This window comes from Anolis carolinensis, chromosome 2 (genome assembly GCF_035594765.1).
Source record: "Anolis carolinensis isolate JA03-04 chromosome 2, rAnoCar3.1.pri, whole genome shotgun sequence".
NCBI lineage: Eukaryota > Metazoa > Chordata > Lepidosauria > Squamata > Dactyloidae > Anolis > Anolis carolinensis.
In genome coordinates this window covers 87,136,959-87,155,318 of record NC_085842.1, presented here as the reverse complement: position 1 = coordinate 87,155,318, position 18,360 = coordinate 87,136,959, and the positions used below count along the sequence as shown (strand labels likewise).

Here is an 18,360-nt window from a genome sequence, read left to right as displayed (position 1 = left end):
ATTGTTAAGTAGCATACTATTAGTAGAATGCTTAGATTTCTTTAAATCAGATAGATAAAGATGACAGAAATCTTGAGTGATTCCTGGGGTGATCTGTGCTTTTTATTTGTTATAGGGAGGCTCTCTAAAGGCTGCTAAATCCTCAAAGGGGAAAAAGAAGAAAGAAAGTGTAGAAGGAAAAGATGGACGAAGGAGGAAGAATGCTTCTGAAGCTGGATGTGATCATGCAACTAAGAAACTAAAGGAAAGGGGTGAAGTGGATAGTAATGGAAATGATGGAGGTGAGGCAACCAGGGGAGCTTGGCAAGCAAGTCTCGGTGGTGATGTGGCTCTGGATTCACAAGACACGCAGCTTCCGCCTTTTGGTCCTCAAATTAATCGTGGTATACGTTTTGCCACATACACAAAGGAAAATGGACGAACTCTTGTGGTCCAGGACGAGCCAGTAGGTGGTGACACACCTGTGCCCTTCACTTCCTTTTCTTCAGCTACTGCCCAAGCACTGCTGAGTGGAGCAGGGAGTCAAGAAATGGCAAAATCTTTAGAACCAACCAGTCAAGGCCCAGTGGCTGCCCCTGCGGTAATTACAACATCTGGGACAACACCAACAACTATGAGGCCATCAGATACTGGTCTGCCACCAATCCCTGGCCAGGAAAAACAGAAATCAGGTTGTTTGCAAACCCAGGGAGAGGTAAGTTGTTTGTAGCTCGTGTAGTAATAGCATTTTAATAGCACCTTCAGGCACTATGTGCTGATCACGTTGTTGCAAATCTTAGAATAGCCCTGTTTGGGAGATGTACAGAAGTATAGTCTGGCAAACAATCCAAAGATATTTTCTGTTGTAGTAAATGTAGATAACCCTGTGTATTCATAATAATATTATTAATAATAATTTTATATCTTACCCGCCTCTCCTCATGGCTCGAGGCAGATCACATGGATTCAACTAATCATGGCTCAAAAATATTCACACTGAATTTCAAAAAACAAACTTGGATTTTGCTATTTTGTATAAGGGACACCATTTTACTTACACCGTTGTACATAATACGATTTGAGCATCGACAGATTTTGGTATCCATGGGGTCCTGAGGCCAAACCCAGCAGGTACTGAGTGCCATACAGCGCATCCACTTGATAGGGTAGAATATGCAGAATGCAATTTATAAATGGGGGAGACTTCATTACTATCTTAACAAAGATACACTTTTTTCTTTGTTTTAATCAGCTATGAAGAGGATTCTGACTTTCATAATAAATTAAATGGAGTTTGAACCCTATAGTTTAGTGTGCCATGATTTCCCTAGTACAATTATTAGGTGAAAGAGTGGCATATTACAATTGACACTTTCTAAGAATGATGACTCTATTTGTAATATTAACTTATGTAAAACCATTCTAAAACAGTAGTTGTACTAGAAACATTGATATGTTAAGGTGTAATTTCAGAAATTGAGATAAAATTGAGATAAAATTGGGACAGAGGCAGATCCGCACAACCTGCAACATTTTGGCCTCCAGCTCCCAGAAGTCCTAGCCAACTTGTCCAATGGCCAGGAATTCTGGGAGTTGAAGACCAAAACAGCTGGAGGACTACAGGTTGTGTAGACCTGGACTAGAGCCTTTGGTGTGGCCCCAAAAATGCAGTGGGAGGGATGGGTAGGGTGGAAAATGTTCTATTAGTAGATTCCATGGCCCAGTGCTGACTGGAATCTAGATCTCGCAAATCCCATTCCAGCTATCTAACCATTATATCACAAGTCTGATCTTGATAATTTTCATCTTTCTCATATGTATTCTTTTTAGCTTTTCAGAGTCAAGTTTTCAAAGCCTGTCTTTAGATTAGGAAAAATGGTCAGTTAGTTCAAGCAGCCTGCAAAAGTGCATTTGTTGGACAACAAGTTTTTGTTTTGTTTTTTGTGATGTGACATAAATTGATCAGAACTAATAAAAAGCTAGTTCACTAGAGCGAATTTTAAGAGGGATGGGGAAAGTATTCTGAATTTTAAATCATGAGAGAGGAAATCTAACTGCTGTCTTATTTTGTTTCAGAATTCCCAAAGTTTAATATCGGCTTCTCCAGGATTTGGAATGGCACACTCAAGTGCTTCTCAACCTTTGCTGTTTGACAGTGGACGCAGCCAGTCCAATGGAGTAGTCACCCCAGAGAAGAAGCCTGTTGGATTTCCATTTAGTAGTAGCATTGGTCATGAAGTTCAGAAAGATTCTGATTTGTCAAAGAACTTGTTTTTTCAGTGCATGTCTCAGAATCTTCCTTCCAGTAATTACTTCACAACTTTGTCTGAGAATCTGGCTGAAGGACCCACTAATCAGGACTCATTAAAAAAAAGTTCAGAGAGCCTGAGTTTGGGCGTCTGCAAAGGGAAAAGTCTTACAGGAGAAATTAAACTTGGGACTCCATTGGGCACTTCTGTGGAGCGGAAACTTCCAGGGGAGTCCATGCCCACTCTTACACCAGCTTTTCCACGAAGCCTCATGAGTACACGACCTCCAGATAATCATGAGAATCTTTTTTTGCAGCCCCCGAAACTGTCACGAGAGGAACCCTCAAACCCTTTCCTGGCATTTGCCGAGAAATCAGAACTCAGTCCTTTCAGTAGTTTTGCTTCCTCATCTCAGCCAGGAGTATCTGCTATTCCCTCTTCAGTTCTTGGTTCCAAGACAACTGCTAGCTGGCCAGATTTGCACACCTCAGCTGACTCTTTAGCTAAAAAGAAAAGCTTGTTTATAACAACAGATTCCTCTAAAATGGTCTCCAGTGCACCTAGTTCAACTCTCTTTGCTGGCGTTCAGGCTTCATCTGCATTAGGGAATGGCCGTTCCAGCTCACCTGTCGGCAGCCTGACACAGCCTATTGAAATGCCCACGCTCTCTTCCAGTCCCACAGAAGAAAAACCATCTGTTGGACCTGGGCAACAGGACAATCCTCTTATGAAAACTTTTTCTAATGTGTTTGGCAGACATCCATCTGGCTTTTTCTCGTCACAGGCAGAGCCACCGCCAGAGAACAAAAACCCCTTTGAAACTGTGAAAAGGTTCTCTCTTGATGAGCGGAGCATGCCATCCAAGCAAGATTCTGATTCTAGTACCAACAGTGACCTCTCTGATATGAGTGACTCTGAGGAGCAGCTGCACACCAAAGCTTGCCTGAGGGGAATCCCAGAGCATTTGATTGGAAAACTGGGTCCCAATGGTGAGCGGAACGTTGCATTGCTAATGTGCAAGGGAAAAGGGAAGCAAACCCCCAAAGGCAGGCCTCGCACAGCTCCCCTCAAAGGTGAATATTTTACAATGTAGGGTTTAGTTATTTGGAAAAGACTGAAGTCCCACACGTCCTGTGTTGGCACATCTTCTGAATGATCAAGCAAGTTATGTGCTTCCTTCTGTGAACCACTCTGGGATCCTTTAGAGGCAAAAAGCAGGGTAAAATATTGATGTTATCATTATACAGCCAAAACAACACATCAGGATCAAAATAGGGTTCTTAAACATATATTAGATGGAAAGGGAGGTGTTCATAGTGGGTAACATGTTTTGCTTGTAGAAAATCTTCAATTCAATCCTTGTCATCTGCAAGTAGAGTTCTTTAAACTTTTGGTAATTTGTATTAAATGGACCAGTACTCCCCCACAAGAGCACGGGAGGCTGCCTTATATTGTGTTAATGAAACATTGAGACACAGAAGTGAAGAAGTTGTGCAGAGGTATAAATTTGGGACACAAAGTTTATTAGAATTGCTGGCAACTCTTCTCTGGAGAAATAATGCCATCCTCTCTTTTTGATCAGGTATTCAAGAGTTCAGGTTATATAAGGGCAGTGGACCACTTCGTTCTTGGGTGCCACAATATCCCCCTGATAGTCCAATAGACAGGGTGATATCAAGTGATGGGACCCCTTTCTCTGACGGTATCAAACCCATCTACCCCCTAAATACCCGTTTCCAGTTTCTTGTTTCAGAAGAACAGTATGGAATCCCATGCCTTTCTGACCATAGAAAACAACGTGATTAGCAGTTAGCTTTTTCTATACCATTTGCTTGTTCCAGAAAGCAAATTGTTAGTGGTCAGAATTAGCAAAGCAATCTCCTTCATGCAACTAGGCAGCGTATATAGTTGGGAAAATGGATGGGAAAATCTCCCCATTCATTTAGTAGGGCTTGGGGAAGGGGATGGTATATCCCTGGTACCCTCCAGAGACTGCATTATACCTACAGTATGGATGGTTCTATAATTTGGAAAAAGCAGCAATGGAATAAATGTAAGCATTGTGTAGGTACAGAGGAAGTGTTTCAGGAACCATGCAAAACTATTGATTACTTGTAGGAAGCTCTTAGATCTTCCTACAAGTCTTCCCATTGAGGCTTTAGCAGAGGTAACATTCAAAAGTTGCATTGGAAAGAGTGTTATTAAGCTGTAGTAAATAGTAAAATAAATAATTAGATATGTATGTGTAAAAATATGTGAGACTATATGGCTCTAAAGTCTTTATATATGTGTATAAATATATGAGGCCTCTGATTGTGAAGTCTATGGAGCCATCAGCATACATTTAGGATTCTTTGATATAGATACACAGATTTGCATGGAGAGATCTTTAGCACAATGTGAGAGTCTGATCATAATCACTACTGCTGTTGCCTGGTATTTGCATGTTGCATGTTAAGAGACTGTATATATGACACATTGATCAGGCAGCGTAGAGAACAGTGTGGGTCAGACCTACATAGCTTGACTCCTATACGTGTGAGATACCCAGGGTGCTGATGTCAGGTAGGGGAAAGAGCAGTTTTGGGCAGAGTGTAAGGAACTTTGGATCTGCAGAAGTTGAACTATTACTCCCATAGTATCTCATTCTTGGCTAGCCTCAATAGAGGATGGGAATTGTAGTTCAGCAAAATTTTGAGGGTCACAAGATTTGCCATGGTTACATTCCCTGGATAGACAGGAGGAGCCATCCACATCTGCTTGGGCTGTTCCCCAGGTGGCAGTTGGCCTGGCAGAGCCCAAAGTTCTTTTCTGTTAGATCTGTTGGCTTCTTTGTTGTCACTGTCAGTTTTTTGTTTCCTGGTTTGCTGGCTGTGATAAACTGGTATAAGAGTCAAGATTCAATAGATAATATTTGAAATTGGGCATCCTTTCCTACTGTGTTTTAACTGGAGTGTGTTTTACTTTGTAGTTGGCCAGTCTGTACTGAAAGACATGAGTAAGGTGAGGAAGCTGAAGCAGTCAGGGGAACCATTTCTCCAGGATGGATCCTGCATCAATGTGGCTCCTCACCTGCACAAATGCCGAGAATGCCGTCTGGAACGCTACCGGAAGTTCAAAGAACAGGAACAGGATGACTCCACTGTGGCTTGCCGCTTCTTTCACTTCCGCAGGTAATGAACCTCTCAGAGCTGGTTTTCATATTTCTTGGCTATTGAATAAAACATTCCTTCTCTATAACTTTCACAAAACGTTTCCGCTAATTAAGAATTGTGTGCAGTTTCTGTAATGATCATTTATTTATTTATTTATTTACAGCGTTTATATTCCGCCCTTCTCACCCCGAAGGGGACCCAGGGCGGATCACACCGCACACACAAAGGCAAACACTCAATGCCACGACATAGAACAGAGACAGAGACAAGGCACAGGCACCGGGCTGGCCTCGAACCCATGACCTCCTGGTCAGAGCAATTTGTTGATTTGTTGCAGCTGGCTTGCTCTCCAGCCTGCGCCACAGCCCGGTCCTGTTGCAATTTTTGGTAGTTTCTGAGGGCTTCCTCGTGCATTATGGAAAAGCTGGCCTGTGAACTTGCATCAGATTAAAAGCAAATGTTTTTTAATTTAAGTTAGATTTGTTGAAGTATTTCATGTATCACCTCTTTAAAAACAATCTAGTATATAATGGTTTCACAATATAATTTACAATTGATAAATTTTACACTACACTAAGTTAATCAACACTGAATTAAACCTTGAATATGTACAATTTCCATTGAATACTCTTGAAACATTGTTTTCTTTACATATGTGTACATGGTTTAGTGTTGAGTGTAAAAGTTTGTAGTTGATAATTGTTTCTACAACCTAAATTATCCTTACTAAGAACCCACAGAGGTAGGGGCATTGCTTGGTCCTTTAGAAAGCTCATTAATATGTATACAAATAGGTTTTAAAAGCCAGCTTCCTATTATGTTCAAAAATAAACTGATCAAATGTGGTATTTTTCTAATGCTTTTAGAAAGCATTAGAGTGGGTCAACACTCAGTAGTGCGGGATCATGGAAGCTGAAATCTGAAACACATGGAAAGCACAAGACTGGGGAAGGCCTTGGAGAAAAACGTTCTCCCAGATTTCCGGTGAAAAATAATTGATAACCACTATGTTCTTTAACAAAGCCATCCTGTTCTATTTCAGACTGATATTTACTCGGAAGGGCATTCTACGAGTGGAGGGCTTCTTGAATCCGCAGCAGAGTGACTCTGATGCTATGAGTTTGTGGATCCCATCATGTTCTCCTGCTGAGGGAATTGACCTAGAGACCTCTAAATATATCTTGGCCAATGTTGGGGACCAGTTCTGTCAGCTTGTTATGTCAGAGAAGGAAGCAATGATGATGGTGGAGCCACATCGTGAGTTATGATTTTCATTTTAGCATATGCATGTAATAAACTGAAACCTGAACTTGAAGGAATTGTATATTGAAATCATTAAATCAATGAATTACTTGAATTTTTTGTGCAAATACTGGATATCTGAATGGACTCCTTATGCAGGTTAGCAGAGGGATTGCCTTTTTCTCTCCATATGAAGCGAGGATAAATTCATGCATTGTTTTCCATATATTACTTTTCTGAATCATATCTACTTTATATGGCAGTCTCCTGTAGGCCAATTTTTATAACCACATTTTACTTATACACTTAAGAAAATTAATCTTAGCTTCCTAATAAATCATCTAGGAAGCAAAGTCTTCCTTAAAAACAAGGTATGTGGTTCCCAAGTGTGTAAATATAGGATTATTTCCTCCAGTCTGGTTGAAACAATATCTGCTTTTCATGAAAACAATTTAAGGCAGACAATGCTTCCAAAAGTTTTCCGAGACTAGTGGGGTCCACCTTAAGATCAAGTAGCAAATACACGGTGTACTTAGCTCATAGGGAAAGAAAAACAGGGAGGATTTTCTGCTACCATGCAGTTGAAATTTAGACATTCAAGGGTGGGGGATGATTTCTGGGAATCCAGTGCAACTGACAGTGTTTTAACATGTTGATATTATGTGATCTTAAAACATTTTTGTCAGTAGGTTTTTTTCAGATATAATCATAACAGCATCAGTAAAGTTATGTTGAGTTGATTTCAAGGCTTTGAGTTCAAATGTGGCTGAATGTGAAGCCAGTCCAGTCCCTTTAAGAGAACTGAACTTAGACATGTACAGGGAGATTTATCACTGGAAAGTTTTTCCCCATTGTATCTGAAATTCTTCCTCCTTTATTGCAGAGAAAGTGGCCTGGAAAAGGGCTGTACGTGGTGTGAGGGAAATGTGTGATGTGTGTGAAACAACACTCTTCAATATTCATTGGGTGTGCCGCAAATGTGGCTTTGGAGTATGTCTTGATTGTTATCGTCTCAGGAAAAGCCGTCCACGCACTGGTGAGTACTTTGTATTTATTGTAAAACTGAACATCTGGGATAACTATATGGCTTTTAAGGGGATGTTTCATGGGAAAGTGAATTCAGCAATAGGCAAAGGATAAATTGCTATCAGGTGGTATTTTCATGGGGAAATTATTGAGCAAGAGGGTTACATCTGTGTGGTTCCTAGTGCAGCTAATTGTTCTACAACCAAACATACAGACAAATCTCTCACTTTTTACATGATTGTTGTGTGATGATGGTGAAATGGGTGAGCTTAAGGCTGTGTCACCTTTGTAAAATTGGTCGCATAACTATACACAAGATCATAACTATACTGGCCTATAAGTTCACTATAATAAACATACAGTATTGTGGCTTAGATGTTTTGTAGGAGACCAGCAAGACTATGATTTCCATCTGCTAAACAACAGCAAGATCCTCTTGTGGCTTTTCCTAGAAATCCAAAGCTGACACCAGGCAATACGAACCATGGAGTACACCTGGGTCTCTGGTGATAGAGCTGGATCTGGCAGTGGCCCAAAACTGTGTCATTGTTTTGGGAGGGGTATAGCTCCGTTTAGGGTATTCATAGACCCAAGAACACAGGTTCACAGTGGTTTCATCTCTCTAAGATTCAATTTCAGTTTATTAGCCCATCTCCAGCACATTAGGCTTCTGAAATTCAAGAAAAGTGGGAGTGTGGAGGAACCAGGAGTTGGTTTTTGTTCCCACGAACTGTGAAGTCATGCTGCATGCAGAAAAATGTCTTGGGCCGAACGTGTGCTCAGAGGTTCCCTTTCCTTAATTTATAAGATGTGTTTAACTTCCCAGGCTATTATTTCCTATTTGACACTGATTGATGAACCGCAGATTTGATCCCCTAAGCCTGAAATGTCTATCCCAAGTTAATTGACTGTTTCCATATATTGTTTGAGAGAAGAGATGTAGCAGGTTGAGAGAGCTGAGTTAATTCACACTAATGTCTTGTTCTTCCTATAATGAACTAAGCCATTTATATTGTGTATGAGCCTCTCAGACTCTCACACCTGTTTTTTCTCTTGATAGTCCTAAGAGTTTTCTACAAATTCTAAAGCTCTGATCTAATGTTGGACACGTAACTACGTATTTATACAGTTAAAAGCTCTGTTTCTATTTCAGAAGCGGAGGATATTGGTGATGAAGAAGTTTTTTCATGGCTGAAATGTGCAAAGGGTCAGTCACATGAACCAGAGAACCTCATGCCAACACAGATCATCCCTGGCACAGGTAATAATAATTCAGTAACCATGTTCTGCATTTCTGAAGGAGTGGGCAAAGACATTTTTCCTCCTGATGCAAAACACCAACTACACCCTCTGTCAGAAAATCATAGTATCCCAATATAACCTAAATAATTTGACCCTTCTCAAAGGGAGTATGTCCCATACTAGGTAAAAGACAATACATGAATGAATGATAATTGGAGTGGATTTCTTAAGAAAGTAAACTTTGTTATTTTTTTAACAATCATATTATGGAAATTACATTTTAATCAATATCAAATACAAATCATTGCTATGATTGCTTCCCCTCCCTCCCCCTCCCAAAATCAACACATATATGTATACATAAAACACATATACTTCAGAGCAGTGCCTACAATAATTGTTCCCCATTACACTAGTTGGAGTGGCTTTCTGATTCCATTATATGTATACTGTCCCTGTATTGCACCTGGCTCTTACTGATACAGAGCTTTCCATGGCTGAGTGGAGAACAAGCCACAATCGTAGTGCAACTCTCAAACCACTACACTACACCATGCTTAAGAGCCCTATAGAAACCAACCAGGAATGGAAGGGGGATTTCTCTCTTGGATAGCAGCGGGCTTAAGAGCCCCATAGAAACAAACCAGGAAGGGAAGGGGGATTTCTCTCCTGGATAGCAACAGGATTAAGAGCCCCATAGAAACCAACCAGGAATTGTAGGGGGTTTTCTCTCCTGGATAGCAGAACAAGCAGTCAGGAATGTTGCCATCTGTGTTCTGGCTTGGCCAAAAGACTTTACCAATTCTGTTGTAAGAAGACGCCCATATCCACAAGATTGATATCCAGTTTTATTTATGACAAAATATATCTTCTCTGAGCATTTTTCAAACCCTCCAATGCAATCTTAAGATATTTTGGGACTAGAAGAAGTCCTTCATTTCAATAGGATCTATATATGCAGTCAGGGATGTATCCCCTGCAGATACAAGAGTTGTACTCTATTAGTGCTTCCATTGTAAGATTTTCAAATTTTGTTACGTAGTTTCATTCCAAAATTTCTAATTTTCCAGCACTGTATAATATTGGAGACATGGTTCATGCAGCACGTGGCAAATGGGGAATCAAAGCTAACTGTCCCTGCATTAACCGACAAAACAAATCTGTGTTGCGACCTGCTGTTACCAATGGGATTTCACAGGTATGTAAACATTTAATATAACCACAGCCTTTGGTTCTGTATTTCTAGTAGAACCCGTGGACTTAATTTTAATTTGAGCATTTGGATTACAGCTGTTGTCTTTTAAAAATGTTATGATTAACATCATGAGTGTTAGAATTGTTTGCAATTGTTTTGAGTAATTTGAATATGTTAATAGAAAGGCAAAATGTAAATAAATTGCCTTTATTAATTAGATGATAAAGATACTATTTAGTTTACAATAAAAAAATAAAAGCATGTCCAAAGCCTATCACTGTTCCTGACAACAGTGATAGGCTTTGGACATGCTATTATTTTTTTATATTGAAATTAAAATACAGACAGTAACCTACTCCCTGGTTCCTGAGAGTTTCCCTCAATTCCTTCTACCAATAGAATTGCAACATTGAGTCCTCTCACTGGTTGGTTGGTTGGTTACTTGGTTAACTAAATTTGAGAATTTTGGTAAACATAATGAAATAAGATTATTTTTGCCAAATATTTTTTCTCCTGGTCACAATCACTCTCCATATTGTGAGCTTTTTTAAGTTCTTTTGGTTGGTTAAAAGGTAAATAACACTTTCTGATGATTTTGTTTGCGACCCTTTCTTTCAGCAGTTACCCAGTATGAATCCTGGTGCCTCAACCTCTGCAAATGAAAGCACATTGTCTAGTGTCACAGCAACAACAGAAGGTGGGCAGCCCGAAGCCAATGTTGTCCCTAAGTCTGAAGCTGCAGAAGGTGGAACTGAAGAATCTGTCAAGACAGAGGTTCCCACAACCAGCAGCAGTGCGGAAACAAAACCAAGCAAGTCACTGTGCCCTGAAGCCAGTCCTTCATCAGCATTGCACTGGCTTGCAGATTTAGCAACCCAGAAGGCAAAAGAGGAGACAAAAGGTAAAGTGTTGGGAGGTAACGTTTTACTAGAGTTTTGAATATCTCTCTGAATACAGAGGGGGAGGGGTTAAGGTATATGCTGAACCAAGGAAGCATTTTGAATGTCAGTACATTTACTTGGTGTACTTCATGCTCATATAATATAGGAAGACTGAGCAGACAGGAGTACAAGCAAGATCGCTCCAGGTAATGTTGCAAACTAAAAAAAATCCCCTGATAAACTAAAGCTTGGGCAGGCTGTCTTTTTTATGTTGACGGTCTCATCCCATTGACCGTGACCTGCTAGGGCCCATATGCCAGCAGTGGAAATGACTGAAGCTGGCTCTAGACAAGGCCGTAGCCAAACGTACTTGAATGCCTCACACCTCTTTGTCTTCCTTTCTGGGTGCCTCCCCTTTTCTACTCCATACCCAGAAGGAACAAATTGCCCCTGCAGAGAGCTTTTGGAATGAGATTAGGGGCTACAGGTTGCCCATCCTAGTCAAAGCTTTTGTCTCACTTCAATGTTTCCCCACACAATCCGTGGGAAGAATCCAGGGACTAAATCAGCTTTGGGAAATGCGGCCCAATTCACAAGATCCACCATACCGAGTCTGAATCATCTTGCATAAATCTTGTCAATCAAGCTTAAATTGGTTGTTTAAAACCTGCAAATTAGGAATTCTTGGATGGTTTAACTTAACTCTGACCAAAGTTCATTGCTGCAATTTTTACCTTTTTATTGTGTGCAATTTTCAAATTATCTTCGCCAGATTTATATCCTAACCAATTTAAACTGATGCACCTGTAGCATTACTAGACCTTTGAAAGTTGTATAACCCATTGACATTCAAATTACTTGGTTTTTCTCCCTTATACTTGTTCTTTTTTCTGATTACCATGGTGTATTATTCCAATGATTCTATTGAAAATGTTGTAATTACGAAGTATCTTGTTACAATGTTTGTCTCACAACTCTTCTGTGTGATTAGAATAGTATTTCCATTAGCATATTTTTAAAATCCTTTTTATTTTGTCTTGGCTCCTTTTACAGAAGCAGGTTCGCTGAGGTCAGTGCTCAATAAAGAATCCCAGTCCCCTTTTGGATTGGATTCCTTCAATTCCAGTACAAAGGCATCCCCTTTAACCCCAAAACTGTTCAATAGTCTTTTGCTGGGCCCTGTGGCCACGAGCAACAAGACAGAAGGTTCCAGTCTTCGTGATTTGCTTAACTCTGGCCCAGGAAAGCTTCCCCAGGCCTCACTTGATACAGGAATCCCTTTTCCTCCAGTCTTTTCTGGAGCTTCCACTGTAAGTAATGCTTTTTATTTTCTGTGAATAAATATATCTTATCCATCTATTTTTGGTAGCAGGTGGTAATAGGATTTTTTGTTAATTAGACAGCACAGACACAGTTTAACACTCTGAAATGGCTTCATTTTTGCATTTATATTTCAAGCCTGAAAACTGCACATCTTTCAGTTTGGTTTGTTGGAAGAATTAGGAATATTTTTCCCAACATCTTTTATCCCATAGATACATACATTAGGAACAGCATAGAGAGATCATGCCTTATGTTTAGCATTACCTCATACGTCCCTCCAGAATGGCAGGTGGAATTTAAAAACATTGTGGCTTGTTTTCCTAGAGAAGTACAATAAGAGAAGGGGATGATCTGACTTTGGATCTTTGGTTCCAATAGACTAATTGCTAAAATAGGCACATTTTTCCTTAAAGATTTCCCCCACTATTTTATTAAAGAATTTCTGGGATAAGAAAAAGAAATAAAACTCCTGTTCTGTAGATAAGAATGGTTAGATCCTGAACTACAAGGTATATGTTAACAAATGTGAAGCCAGTTTCTTCATTTTTCAAAAGATGTTCTCCCTCCAGATGTAAAGAAATATCTTACTTGGCTATGCTGAGTTTTCTCAGGGATCTGGTTTCCCTTTTCTTACCACTATGAGTATTATGAGTATGTTGGTATGCACCTTACTATGTTCACTTTTCTGCCAAGTGTTTAGTTGGTTGAGATCAGAATCTGGCAAAGAAAGCAAACTCTGCTAATGTACCATAAGACTTAGGTTGCTAAATGAATTGATGTCTTCTAGGGGGGCAAGAGCAAAGCCAGTTTGCCCAACTTCCTCGATCATATTATTGCCTCTGTGGTAGAAAATAAGAAGACCTCAGACACAACCAAGCGATCAAGCAATTTGGCTGATACGCATAAAGAAGTGAAAGAAATGGTAATGGGATTAAATGTGCTAGACCCACACACTTCCCATTCTTGGCTTTGTGATGGAAGGCTTCTGTGTCTTCATGACCCCAGCAACAAAAACAACTGGAAAATCTTCAGGGAGTGTTGGAAACAGGGTCAGGTAAGTCAAAAGGAAAGCCTTCTAACCTTCTTTGTCTGTAACAGTGATTGTGTTAATTTTAAAGTGAACTAAGTAGTATGAATGATGGGTGATATTGGTGAAGTCAAGAATTTAGAAAAGTTCCTTTTTGCATACAACTCAAAAAGTCCCCCCCAAAAAAACAACTTTCCCAGTTTTCATCTCAAGATTTGTTACTAACTGATAAAAGATACAAAGGAAAAAATTAGTCTGTGTGTAATATAAGGTTATAGATTTGTATCGAGGGTTGAATTTAGCATCCCATTAAATTAAAACAGTAAAATTCTACACCTTATAATTGGAAAAAGGATAAATACAGTGCTGAGTGAACTTTCAGAATTCAATTCAGTTTGAACAGGGTTTCTTAGTCAGAAAATCTCCTTGTCTTTTCTATTACCATAGGTAGTAGTTAAAAAGTTTATGTAGAATTTGGTTAACATAATTTTTTGCAGGCTGGGAAAGCAGCTGCTCTTAACACAGAAGTTAAAGAGTGTTTGTGTGTAGTGGAATGTATGCTACACTGCGTTGTTGAAGTATCCAAGAGTAAAAGCCAGCATGCTGCAAGCTACCCTCTTTTTTGATTTCTGGAAATTCATTTTGAAATAATTCCTCATTAATCTTTCCACAGCCTGTTCTAGTTTCTGGTGTTCATAAGAAGCTGAAGGCTGAACTTTGGAAACCAGAGGCATTTAGCCAGGAATTTGGAGATCAAGATGTAGATCTGGTCAACTGTAGAAACTGTGCCATAATTTCAGATGTTAAAGTGCGTGACTTCTGGGACGGTTTTGAAGTCATTTGTAGTAAGTGCATTCTAAGTACATCCTTCCTTTCAAATGCACATCTACACATTCTGTTGATATTGCTGGTGAAAACTTACCAATTTTATCAGTTACCATTAAAAAAAAATTGTATCCAATTGTGCTACCAAAATCCCACACATTTCCAAGCAACTTATTTTTCAAAGCTTGTGAGAGATTTCTAACTACCTTGCAGTAAGATCTGAAGATGTAGAATTTCCTAAATGTTGAATCCATGAAGGGAAAACTTGCCAGGGGAATTTTTGGTAGGACACAAATATTTGGAGGGAAAGGCTATGTTAGTACTTTTACAGATTGACAGTCACTTTGTTATTCTAAGAACATGAAATATATAATGTCCAACTTGGTTTAGCATAAAATTATGATGTTTGGAACATTAAAACACAGTCTGTTCAGACAATTTACTTCCTAAAAGTTTTATTTTTGTTCATAAAGAGAGTAATAATGTCTTAAACAATATGAAACATTGGAACTCCTTGATATTTTCATTTTCTAAGAAAGGAAAATCAATAAAAAGAGAAAACAATCAGCATTAACAAAACAAAGAAAACTATTTTGTCTCTTTTAGGCCTCCATAACGCCAGCAGATATAAAGCACTGATTCCATAAAATTAACTGAGAAAGGGAGATCAAGATGAGGAATTGTAAGAATATGAACCTGTGCAAAGTTATACACGAAACTTTCTGTAACATAGTTTTTAGAAATTATATTGGGAGAGTACATATTAATATCTGTCACGACCCAGGCTACAGAGCACCAATAACCATACGCAGAGGCCAGATTCTATCTAATATCTTTATTAAGGAAATATATAAAGTTAGTAAAAGCAAATGTAAAAGTTAGTCCAGAAGCAGACCTTTCAGGAAAGGTCAAAATTAGTCCAAAGAACAATGTCCAATATGAAATATTAAGGTCCAAAGTTGTAATCCAATAACCGAAACACTCACTTTGCCAGGCAAAGTGAGGGGAGATGACAAGGTCCTTTAGTCCATGAACTTGAGCAAGGCTAGGAGATAACTTGATACTTGAAAACAAGGCTTGAATCGTGGAACAAGGTAACGAGGAACAAGAACAAGGTCCGTGGAATAACTTGGTAAAATCCGTGAAACAAGGCAAGGTTTAGTCCTGGGAAACAAGGCAAGGTCCGTAGGTAAACAAAGGCTGGGAAGCAGGAGCGAAGGCAGGAAACAAGGACAAGGCTTGAGCAGGAACGAGGCTTGAAACGGAGCGCGCTGTCCAGACACAACTCGCTCCGGAGGCTGACGAATTGACTCCGCGAAGTTACTACGCGGGTAAAACACCTATATAGAGTCTAACTTTCCCGCCGAAGCAGTTCTCTGGGAACCAGAAACGAAAGCTAAACTCTGAGACCAGATGTTTGACTCCTTAAAGATTCTCACGAAAAGCAGACTTAATTGGGTACATTCTTAGCTGCTATTCTCGCACTCCTGCGCGAAGCTGCTTCCAAACCCCTCTGTTGTTTACAAAACTCATGGCGAGAGAACACGGGAGATGTAGGCTCAGGGTTTGTTTGACATACTTCTGGGACACAACTTTCTTGCAGGTGCAAGGTTCCCAGATCTGCCTGGGAAAGATCTGGCTGAGAAGATTCCAGTTCTGACTGGGAAGGTAAAAAACCCAAGTTTTCTTCTTCATCAGGCATTACAATGTCATGAGCAGGACTACAAGGCCCATGGGTCATCACACTATCCCCCTCCTCAAGGCCCCTCCCAAACTGGGACTCTCTCCCCGAGGCGCGAGGTCGTGGCTTGGCGGGATAGGTCTGATGAAAGCGACGGGTTAGATCAGGAGCATGGACTGTGGAGGCGTCTTCCCAAGAGCGTTCCTCAGGGCCAAAACCCACCCAGTCAATGAGATATTGCAGGCGGCGGCGGTGAAAGCGAGAATCCAAAATGTCCTGAACCTCGAACTCGTCCTCCCCATCCACCAAAATAGGGACGGGGGCCGGCCGGTCTACATCTGGCCGCACACCATCCGCCGGAAGGAGCAGGGAGCGGTGAAACACTGGGTGAATGCGCATTGAACGCGGAAGTTGGAGTTTGAAAGTCACGGGGTTTAATTGCGCCACCACTGGATAGGGGCCAATGAAACGGGCATCTAACTTCCGGCAAGGGCGATGGGAGGGCAAAAAGCGAGTGGACAGAAAAACCCGATCTCCTACCTTGATTTCGGGGCCCGGCTGGCGATGTTTGTCCGCGTGACGTTTATAGTCCTCCTTGGCTTGTTCCAGTTGCTGGAGCAAAAGTTGTTGCACCGCTGTGAGTTCCTGCAGCCATTCTTCTGCTGCGGGAACTTCTGAAGTTTCAATGACAGGGGGAAAGAAACGTGGATGGAAGCCGTAGTTTGCAAAGAACGGCGTTTCTTTTGTAGAAGCCTGGACTCCATTGTTGTAGGCAAATTCCGACAGTGGTAACAGAGAAGCCCAATTGTCCTGTTGGTAGTTTACATAACAGCGAAGGTACTGTTCCAAAGTGGCATTGGTGCGCTCCGTTTGCCCATCCGTTTGGGGATGATGAGCTGAAGATAAACGAGAGTCTATGCCCAATAGTTTTTGTAGTGCCTTCCAGAAACGAGAGGTGAATTGGGATCCACGGTCTGTGACCAAACTCTTGGGCAATCCATGTAGTCTGAAAACATGTTGGAGGAATAAATCTGCAGTCTCTTGGGCCGTGGGAAGACCTTCACAGGGAATGAAATGGGCTAACTTGGTGAAAAGGTCCACCACCACTAGGATCGTGGTGAATCCACAGGAAGGTGGTAAGTCAGTGATAAAATCCGCAGAAATTATTTCCCATGGGCGAGATGGGTTAGGAAGGGGGTGTAGAAGCCCTGAGGGTTTCTCCCTTCTTATCTTGGAGCGCTGGCATACTGGGCAGGTATTAACATATTTTTCCACATCCTTGCGGATCTTGGGCCACCAGAAATCTCTTAGGATCAAATGCATGGTTTTAAATAGTCCGAAATGCCCTGCTGGTTTGCAGTCATGACACAGACGAAGTGCTTTTTCCCTGCCCGGTCCGGGTGGGATATAAACATGATTTCTATAGCAAAGCAGTCCATCTTTAAGCGAAAAGGGAAAATGCAGACCTTGACGAAGTTGGTCCTGCGCCCAGGCATCTGCTTGCTGACTAGCCCTGATTTCTTGAGCACAGATGGGCCCTGGAGTAGAGGGAGTTGAATCAATGGGAGTGGATTTGGTGTTCCCCACTGTGAGCGTGGCAAAGTTCTCGGGTTGTAGTAGTTGGGATTCAAAGGTCTCCTTGCGTCCTGCAGCGTATTCCGGTTTACGTGACAGGGCGTCTGCTTGCTTGGTTTGGGCTGGGGTCACATAATGAATCTGGAAGTTGAAACGTTCAAAGAATAAAGCCCAACGTTGCTGCCTCTGATTTAGCTTGCGGGCAGTTCTTAGATGTTCTAGATTCCGATGATCAGTGTGGACTTCAATGGGAAATTTGGCCCCTTCTAGCCAATGTCTCCAAGTTTCAAAAGCTGCCTTTATGGCTAATAGTTCTTTTTCCCAAATGGTATAGTTCCTCTCTGGTGCGGTTAGTTGACGAGAATAATAGGCACAAGGATGAAGGTGATCTCCCACCGGTTGTAGGAGCACAGCCCCAATTGCCACATCAGAGGCGTCCGCTTGCACCACAAAAAGGGTTTCAGGATCTGGATGCTGAAGGATTGGCTGGGATGTGAATAATTTCTTTAGTTGCTGGAACCCTTTCTCTGCTTGATCAGTCCAGCGGAAGGGCTGTTTTCCACGGATGCAGCTAGTAATTGGGTCAGACCAGCGGGCAAAATCTGGAATGAACTTGCGGTAATAGTTCGCGAACCCCAAGAATCGCTGCACCTCCTTCTTGTTAGTTGGCGCCCGCCATTCCAATACTGCTGAAACCTTGGCTGGATCCATGGAGAGCCCTAGAGGCGAGATACGGTATCCAAGGAAATCTACCTCTTGTAGATCAAAAGCGCATTTTTCCAGCTTGGCATAAAGTCCATGATCCCGCAATCGTTGTAACACCATTTTGACGTGGTTCTCATGTTCTGATTGTGATCTAGAAAACACCAAAAAATCGTCCAGGTAGATTATCAAGAACCTATCTAGATAGTCCTGGAAAATGTCATTGACAAAATGCTGGAACGTTGCGGGAGCTCCGCA

The 18,360-nt window shown here is 41.1% G+C and overlaps 1 protein-coding gene across 4 annotated transcripts in view; it reads left to right on the top strand.

Annotated features, from left to right (window-relative positions):
* kdm3b (lysine demethylase 3B) overlaps window positions 1–18,360 on the top strand; it is a 65,851-nt gene that overhangs the window by 35,534 nt on the left and 11,957 nt on the right. For 2 of the 4 annotated variants that reach the window (XM_062970127.1, XM_062970126.1), the window contains exons 7-17: window positions 116–694; window positions 2,056–3,301; window positions 5,200–5,401; window positions 6,426–6,640; window positions 7,509–7,661; window positions 8,805–8,912; window positions 9,964–10,091; window positions 10,710–10,989; window positions 12,023–12,279; window positions 13,080–13,346; window positions 13,993–14,164. In XM_062970127.1, the coding sequence (XP_062826197.1) occupies window positions 116–694; window positions 2,056–3,301; window positions 5,200–5,401; window positions 6,426–6,640; window positions 7,509–7,661; window positions 8,805–8,912; window positions 9,964–10,091; window positions 10,710–10,989; window positions 12,023–12,279; window positions 13,080–13,346; window positions 13,993–14,164 (3,607 nt within the window). Of the gene's footprint in view, window positions 1–115; window positions 695–2,055; window positions 3,302–5,199; window positions 5,402–6,425; window positions 6,641–7,508; window positions 7,662–8,804; window positions 8,913–9,963; window positions 10,092–10,706; window positions 10,990–12,022; window positions 12,280–13,079; window positions 13,347–13,992; window positions 14,165–18,360 lie in introns of all 4 variants that reach the window. The other 2 variants (XM_003217545.4, XM_008104999.3) reach the window with 1 other exon arrangement.